Source organism: Lineus longissimus, chromosome 6 (assembly GCF_910592395.1).
Source record: "Lineus longissimus chromosome 6, tnLinLong1.2, whole genome shotgun sequence".
Lineage (NCBI taxonomy): Eukaryota > Metazoa > Nemertea > Pilidiophora > Heteronemertea > Lineidae > Lineus > Lineus longissimus.
In genome coordinates this window covers 9,009,093-9,018,157 of record NC_088313.1, presented here as the reverse complement: position 1 = coordinate 9,018,157, position 9,065 = coordinate 9,009,093, and the positions used below count along the sequence as shown (strand labels likewise).

The 9,065-nt window shown below is 41.3% G+C and overlaps 1 protein-coding gene across 1 annotated transcript; it reads right to left on the bottom strand.

Annotated features, from left to right (window-relative positions):
- Positions 1 to 261: 261 nt before the first annotated feature.
- LOC135489945 (uncharacterized) lies at positions 262 to 8,549 on the bottom strand. The gene is made up of 3 exons (XM_064775581.1): positions 8,199 to 8,549; positions 7,682 to 7,975; positions 262 to 684 (listed from the first exon to the last, which is right to left on the bottom strand). Exons 1-3 carry the CDS (start codon positions 8,547 to 8,549, stop codon positions 262 to 264), a joined length of 1,068 nt encoding a protein of 355 aa, XP_064631651.1.
- Between the last annotated feature and the right edge of the window lie 516 nt (positions 8,550 to 9,065).

The following is a 9,065-nucleotide window of genomic DNA, read 5'->3' as shown; positions in this document are numbered from 1 at the left end:
GACACCTTACAATGTAGTAAAGATAATCACGAAATTGAAATTGGGGCTTTCTGTCACCTATGCAGTTCTACTCTAGCATGCATCATGAGCGTGTTTGAGGATGGACCAATACCGTCTCAAGTTTTGCAATGAATCTAAAGCTCTCTAATAATCGAAAAAAACTCATCTTATAACGAATAATAGGCAATGGACACACTCGCAATGGAAAGGAGTTTAATGTTTTCTTACCTTTTCTGGCTCAACAGACGGGACGAGTTCTGATTACTCTACTTGTGGATTCATCTCAGCCTCCTCCATTCTCGTTGGTTCTACCGTCTTCTGTGTGCGTTCCTTTACCTCCGCCTTTTCGGCCTCTTTACCCGCCAATTTCCCTTCCTTCAGTCGTCTCCTCAATCGTTGCGCTCTCTTTCTCTCCCGGGCTAAGCTTCTCATTTTCCTCGGTGCCTTGAAGTCGCCGCATCTCCTGACTTTTTCCTCGTCCTCGCGCTTTCTTTCAAAGGCCTCCCTCGCTTCATCCTCCTCAAGAGCCACCTCCTTCCTTAATCTCTCCCTTTCTTCCACCAGCTGACTCTTTTCCTCCTTACTTCTCTCTTCATCTCGCCTGGCTTCCTCTTCCCGCTGTTTCATTCTTGAGTTCTCCGCCTCGTGTAACTTATTCCGTATCTCGAACGCCACCTTGTCATACTGCAATGTAAACGTAATAGGATGCATGAGAATAGAAAAACACCCTGAGAAAGTATCGATCTCGGGGTGACCGAACACTACAAAATTATATGAACTACGCCACCATTAACTCAAATGAATCGAACCATTGATCCAAGACCAACCAAAAACACTCAAAGGACTCTAATATTCATTTTCAAGAAAATATTGATTCGACGAACAAGTCCATCCGACTTGTAAATACGAAGAAAGCGACAGATACGAAGTGAATCATCATGATCTGTGATAATGGTTTTCGCGCCTTTTTTACTAATGCATTAACTAAAATGTCACCAAATATGGTTTGGAAAACTGCGCAATACGATTATACATCCAACTTGTGGCGTTATCCATAGAAGTTGCAAATGATGTTCCATCATCAGCAATATCCACCAACGTTGCCAATAACATGTAACATGTTATTGGCTGTTCCACTTTTCAGAATTAACCAACGAAGTTGCCAATAATATGTTCCACCCTTAGCATTATCCAGCAACGTTGCCAATAACATGTTCCACTTTTCAGAATTATCCAACGAAGTTGCCAATAATATGTTCCACCCTCAGCATTATCCAGAAGTATTAAGGTAGCAGGAAGGGTTGGGCATTTGTGGTTTCTGAGTCGGGCTTACTGTATTTAGCGCAATATTACACCTATTTAGTGCAATATTACGCCTCGGGAGCAATCATTATTTTCTGACACTAAAAAATACAATGAAACAAGGGTAGATGTCAGTTATCGTATCATCTCATAGATGGCGCGCCTATTGATCTACTGATATATACTAGTAGTAGTACATGGTGTGGTGTCGGTGACCTATAAGCTTGAATATCATGTCTGTTTTGCTTTGGGATAATAAAGATTACCTTAAAGAGACAATATAGGCAGCGAGATAAAGTTACACAAAGTCGCCAAAAGGGTTCTCTCACATCACGCTTGTGTAAGGAATATATTTAGTGCTGAATCGGACATGGCCCAGCGCCCTCACTGTATAAAAGTCGCCTGAAGATGGCCAAATTAGCACCTCTGCTCCTGCCTAGGCCTATAGTCCCCCTTTAATAAGCCCCAGGGGAGTAGGCATTTACTAATGGATTAGCCTCGGTGAGAAGAGAGTGATGAGCGGAGAAGGCCAGTGATGGATAAAGAGGTGATAGGAACGGAAAGGGAATCAGGAAATAAGGGTTGGTGGGGAGATAAGGAAGGCAATATTGATCATTTTCTAGCTCCCAGATCTATCATCAGCGGGTTGACCCCGAAATACTACTGTCAAGGTCATGACTGGTCAATGGTCACTGAGTGCAAAATCACGAAACCTCTCAGTCTATGGCTCGATCATCACCAATCTTGGGACATGTATGGGTCTTTAGTGGGTGTTGACCCCAGAAATGCCAGAGGGCCTTTTAAATAGTCAAAGGTCAAATGTCATGATTTTCAAGGGTCACCGAGTGCAAAATCATGAAAAATCCCAGATCATCACTAATTTTGGGACATGTAACATTAGGACTAGAACGTGACCCCGGCTTTGTAACCAAGTTGTCCCTCAGCAGAGACCATACTCTTGCGTTCGCAGGGCTTTGCTACACTCCCCCGCGGTGGGGGTGACGGACGCCGCAATCCGAAGAGACTGGGTTAAGAGTCTAGGCTTTGCTGGTTTCTAATTTCTTGACGATTTGAGGCAATGACAACACACAAGATAAATGAGGCGAACAGCATTTTATTCAAACGATGATTTTAATTAAACAGGATTTACGCGTTTCATACTATCAAAATAAACTGTGCAGAAGATGAAAATATTAATAAAATTTGTTCTACAGAAGATGAAAATATTAAACTGGGGTGCAGTGCTGATACATCTACATTGTACATATAAAAGAAAGAGGTGAAGAGTAAAGGGAGACCAGGGACCTGTCTAATGGCCAGGCAGTTCTCCAAAGGATGTAAGTTTAAGTGTACATGATACATAAAGATTGTGGTTGATTAAAGAATTACTACAACGATTATATTATTAATATCGGGTGGCCCAATAAGAACGCGTCCACCTTTGAGGCGCCATTTCAGGCCCGGTATTCATCCTACATCTATGATATTTGCAGTAATTTGACATATGATACGATATTGTATTTGGAAGGTTATTTTGAAGTGGTCACCTACCGAAGTATAATTAACAGTCTAATTACCAGTGATGAGAAAAACATAATGGCATTGGGAAAAGGTTTTGTTATAAATGCGACTCATTGAAAATTATATTGCAAGTCATAGGCACTTACTATCACCGGTCAAACAAGTATTATCAGTAGCATTAAGTGTTATCTCATTAATTTGGGCAAAGAAAAACAATCGGTGTGTGACTGGCTGTCAGGAATGTGACGTCATCATGATTACTTGATTGTTACATATTAAAGCCATGATCGGGAGATCACTCAAGTTATTTTGACTGTATAGGCATAATATTAACGATATGATTGTATGATAAGATTAATTCTCTGTTACATGTAGTGCGTAATATCGCCGGTTAGATTGACAAATATCCTTATTTGAAGAGAGAAAAAAACAGGCGATTACCCACAGATGACAGATGATACACGATAATCGGGACCTAAATACCATAGGGTAATACGGTAGAACCATAAACCAGGGGTTTTTATATCTCTGTCTTGTATTTTGAAACGCTCGTAGCTATATCTTATGTAGCCCAAATAAGGTGAATGAATAAATGAATAAAAGTATAGTTTTCTGCAGATTGAGTCCGAGAATATATTTAAAGGAACACTCCAATCATTGGAAATTGATTCTAAGTCCTGAATTCGATCTGGCGGCAATTAAGTGATTTCACCTGAGAGGCACCCCCGCACCTACACAGGCTGTATATTAGGACAGGTGGATAGTGCTGTTAGGCTGACACAGAATATGTAGCCAGGTCCACGTGATTGCATCATTCTTAATTTCAGATAGGCAGTTCACCTTTACAAATACTAACACCGGTATTTGTTCCATTGTAGTTTACCCTTTTATCGATGTCACTACATAATCTGTTCTATAGTCTACGGCACCACAAGATGGTTTACAAAAATTCAGCTTCCAAATAACCTACCACATGTCTGTACAGCTGAATTAAGAAATAAAATGTAACGACTATATGATACCGACTTTATAAGTACATGTATGCGACCTACAGGGCAAAAATTACTGTGTACATGGGTTTCAAAATGAACAGAAATATGCAATGAAAATACAGAACTGCGGTGTAATGTTTTCTTATTCCGTCAGTCTTTTGACTGTATGGAACACTATGACACGGGGAACACTTAAAAAAACGTTACGCCGGTGTCCACTAGCACTGTCTCCGACAGTCAACATTATTGAATTACAATTTATACCTGCAGACATTTCAATGAATCGCTTTACTTTGCAAAAATGACCAGTTGGCTACTATAACTATATAACGTTTTATAACATGACCCCACCCCAACCCTAATATGCAATGCAATAAATGAAAATTCGTGTAACATGACCCCACCCAAACTCAAGCTCAATGCCAACTTCATTTTGTGATGTTTCGGGTGGGACATGCGTTTCGGGTGGGACAACGGACCATTTATTGGAATGACCGTGGCATTTCACTTCAATGTTTCCTGATGCCATTAGATTTATGTTGGTTGTAGAACACTCTAATTACTATTGTATGGTATACCGCTTTCACCTTGTAACCATAGTAATTGAACTCAACTTTTTTTTTTCGGGTGGAACATCATTAGGTTAGATGATGGATCTCCGTTGATTATAAGCTGTGGTCAGTCAGGGAGGACGATCACTTTTTAAAAACAACGTTCATGCTCTATCAATAGAAAGGGTTTTAATGCATTCGAATGTGCATTTTTGCTGTTTTCCAGGAGCCTAAGAATATGAAGAAAAAAATGTTTCGGGTGGGACACAAAACTAACGGCATGAATAAATTCTATGGCACCTGTGTAGTGATTCTGAGTGTTTCCGTTTATCTGTATGTCTATATGTTCCCCATTGGTGGCAACCTCCAATAGCAGGCCTTTGGATCGCTCCTAGAATATTGACACTCACAAAAGGTGCGACCCAAAGTCCTGCTATGGGTGGAAGCATTTTGTTAGGGAACGCTGGATAACAAATTGCACAGTTTCTCAGCTGTTTCCCCTATAGTCAAGTCACGGCTTATTCCGTCAGTCGATTGTTGGGGAACACTAGGATATGGGGTACACGGAGAAACGTTCATAAGTGAAAAGGAATGGACTGGACATCCTAGAAATGCAGGACCCCAGATAAAAGCCGTGTATTGTCAACGGTTGTGGTTAATGGTTTGGTCAGGGTTCGCCACATAATCTTCCGCAAAGGAACACGGCGACTGTATTTACTGCAACGATAGGACCGGTGTAGAAGTTTTAAGTATCCCCTGGTAAAAATGTCCCCAGGATACTAAGTCCCAGGAAAAAATGTCCTAGGTTATTTTATTCTGGGGAAAAATGTCCGGGTGGGCAATTTTACCTAGGGGAGATTGTCCAGGGTCTAGGAAAATATGTCCGTTATGGACTTCTTTTCCCAGTAATATCTGTCCATGTGATCGAAATCCCTTGCTAGTTGTTATCAATTTTTTAAATGATTTACCTACTCTTTTGAGTCTTATTTTAACAAAACTCACAACAATAGTGAATTTACAACGCAGACAGTTGATTACGATGCAATTCAATGCATAAACATCATTGTCATGGACATTGAAACCAGCTGAGTTAAAGGGGGAGTATATGTGACCTTCGTCCGTTTGCCTGAATACCCCATCGCTGGCCTTGATTATTGCTCACAATCAATCTAGTAGACTGGGAGCCCAGTGGAGTTCATTTACAATATTGAGCACATAAGGTTTGATGGTTTTGATTAGTTGGCATAAGCAAGAGAAATGTAAAAAGGGATTTCTTAAGTTTTTCTTTCCTGGGCTTTAGAGGGGGCACGCCCTCAAGACCCCCCAAAAGGGAGCTTTCATTTACACTTTAGAGCACAAGGCTGAAACTGGCGATGATCAACACCATTGAATAACTTGATCAGAATAAACCACTTAAGAAAAAGAAAATTCTGGGGTTTCGGTTTTAAGAAGGGTCTTAGTAGGTGGCCCTCAGGGGTTCCAATTACACTTTGGAGCACAAGGTCAGAATTCATGCTGGTGACTCTATTTATAAACCATGTCCAAAATGTGAAACTTAAGAAATGATATTCCCTGGCGTTTCCAGATAAGAAGGGTCCTTTTTGATCCAAAGGGTCCAAATTGGGGACCATTTACACTTTGACCACATCTGGTACATCTGGTACATCTGACCACTGAAAATTATCAAGTGATTTATTTATGTAATTGTGTATCATGCTTTATGTTGTCTATGTTGTCATATTGCTTTCTAGTGATAAGTCAATGCCTAGTATATCTCATCTCTTTATTCTTTCTCTAATATGTGGTGTTGGATTTATCATTATCATGGTGTAACCCTACCTACCACTCACACTGTACACCCTTTCCACTGCATGTACTCTCCTCCCTGCACCATCCTTCATACAACCTACTACATGTTATTGTACTCACATCATCATTCACTACCAGTATGTCATTGTCTTGTACTAGTGCTAGCTTAAATAGCAAAGTGTTGTCAGTAGTATTAGTAAGCAGTATAGCTTTAGTCTGTGTTTTCTTCCACTGCCAGTAAACTTGACATTTAATAACACCAACCTGAGTGACAACTGCTAGATTATTTTCATTTCAATTGGCTGTGGAGGTGACAGGGAGACCAGGGCTAATCCTACATTATATGGAGGATTTATATAAAGCCAGTTTGAGTGGTAGCAGGTCCCAAGTCCTGAGAAAAGGGGAGGGCATCATGATCTTCCAACAAGTACAGACACATAATATACAGATTATAACCATGAAATGAAAAAAAGGAATAAATAAAAAGGTTCTCAGAAACAGATCTCTTTATTTCACCTTTTTTATTTACTATAGATAGTGCACAAGTGCACCCCAGATGGATGACTCACTAGGCATTCTTGCTAGAAGCAGCAGCTTTCCATGCATTTAAGCTCAATCGCCTGTCTTTCTTGCTGAGGTATGCATTGGTGCATTTTTGTAGCAGGCCTTCACTCACATACCTACCATTCAGCTTAATCATTAGGATTTTGTTGAGGTGGTCCTCCCCCAGTCTATTCCTCTGAGCAGTTTTGATAAGCTTCAGATGAGAATAGATTCTTTCTACTGTGGCTGTACTCACAGACAGAGTGGCAGCCACAGCAAGGAATTTGCAGATGGCTGGGCAAGCTGATTGTACTAGTGGTTGTTTACATGCACCAGCACACAAACCCTGCGAGGTTACATCTGTTGAAAGTGTAGAATCCATGGGCCAATAGATATCTTTGAACCTGTCCCATTGTGAGAGAACCTCGTCAGATTCCAAGCCAAAGTATTCTGCTAGTGTCTCTATCTCTTCATTGCCATAGAGGCTAGGAAGCAGTACTCTCTGACCACTCACATTTGAAAAATCCAACACACCCATGGCACGGACAACACTACTGTTTTCCAGGCGTTTATTTTTTTGAGGCAATTGTAGCATCTATGTATCTGCACTTAGTCAGTTCAAAGTTCTGATTATGCGACTTGGTTATTTTGTATTTCTCAGCAAGTGTCTCCAACTTTGCGAGATGTCGCCCTGGGGTTTCTTTCATGTCCCCAATTGACTTCAGTGTTGATGACAACATACTGTCAATCATTGTCAAATCAACCTGAAATTGAATAAAAGCCTCAAAGTTCAGGAGAACCATGAACTAAATATGCACTGCACAAATTATGAAGATGACACTGCATAAATCTCAGTGGTGACTTCACTGTTAAGAGAATTAATACCAACTGATCTCTAGTCAAAAATTACATCATGGATGGGGATAGACTCAAAAAACTATTAGCACTGTGTCCTACTAGTACCTTTTCCTTCTGAAAATGCAGACTTAGTTGGGCCAGTCTTGGAAGCACGTCAGCCAACAGCAAAATGCAAGCCAGTGTGTTGTACTGCATCATACGCTTTTTCAGACCACTAGCCTTGGCCCCAGCTTCTCCAGTGGTTTGCTTTACCACCTCACTTTCAAGGTCAACAAGGATGGCATCATATGCCTTTCTCACACTATCTACGGCTGCATCATGTGACAGCCACCTAGTATGGGCTGCATGCTTGATTGTCACAGCTCGTCCTCTTTCCTCTGAAGTAAGTAAAGTCTGCAACTGAAAGAAAGGACAAGGACGTGATTAGAAAATGAGATTACCACCACCTGAATTGCTTAAGATCGATTCTGTAGATCAGAGAATTTTACATGTAATTTATCTGATCTGAGATACAATACACATTATCTGCTTTATAAAATACACACTAAAAAGTATTCTATTAGGCCAAAATCTGACTTAGCGACTCTGGCTTAGGCGATCGGATTTACTGTATTTAGCCTACCTGTTCCAATGAACCTTTTTTCTTAGAACTGTAGTTATAGTACTTAAAGAGGGCCTCCAATGTTTCTTCTAAATTGACAAGAACTGGCATCTGTCCAAAGCTGTCCTTGCTTGCAAGGGCAAGCCTATGATTAACACAATGAACTGCAATGATGTTTGGCTCTAAAGCCTTCATTTTTGTAACGACACCATTCACCCGACCAGTCATGACAGAGGCACCATCAGTGCCCACTCCACCAAGCTTGTTACAATCAAGTTCCTTTTCATTCACTGTCTTCACGACTGCCTCATAAATCCTATCTGCCGAACCATCAGGGACAAACATATCCTGCACAAATGCATTTTGTACCATGCCCTCTTTAAAGATTATTTCTGTTTTATTTACCCAAATAAAGCCTCTATCCGAGGACATTTGGCCGCCAACTGAGCCAACTTTGCCTCCTTCTCCTTCGCCCGCCTCTTTTTGCCCGACATGATTTAATAGTTTCTTCAACTACCACCAGTCTGCGCCACCCTTCGTCCTCTTGCACGTGGCATTGGTGTGACGACCTCGCGTTCAGTGATGAATAATGTGCAGATGGATATACAGGTAGACGTTCTGTTGGCGACGGCTGTTGGTGAGGTAGACCCATCACTAGCTTGAGGCTCGGATTGGCGGATTGGATTGCGCGCTCGCGGTAACTGCATAAATTATAGACGACGGCACATGGCGGCTTGTAGATAAGGCATGGCGATCATTTGTTGAAGATAATAACGGGCTTGGCAGATTAACTGGGGGAACATTGGCGTCAAAAAAAGGGCAGTATTGGCGGGATTTGAGATCAAGGGGGCAGCATGGCGGGACTGAAAGGGGGCATGGCGCAGCGCC

Coding starts and splice junctions, on each gene's coding strand:
- LOC135489945 (XM_064775581.1), bottom strand. CDS start 8,549: ATGGTACAAAATGCATTTGTGCAGGATATGTTTGTCCCTGATGGTTCG. Junction 7,976..8,198: donor AAAAAGGTTCATTGGAACAG/GTAGGCTAAATA, acceptor CCTTTCTTTCAG/TTGCAGACTTTACTTACTTC. Junction 685..7,681: donor TGCATTTTCAGAAGGAAAAG/GTACTAGTAGGA, acceptor TTTACATTGCAG/TATGACAAGGTGGCGTTCGA.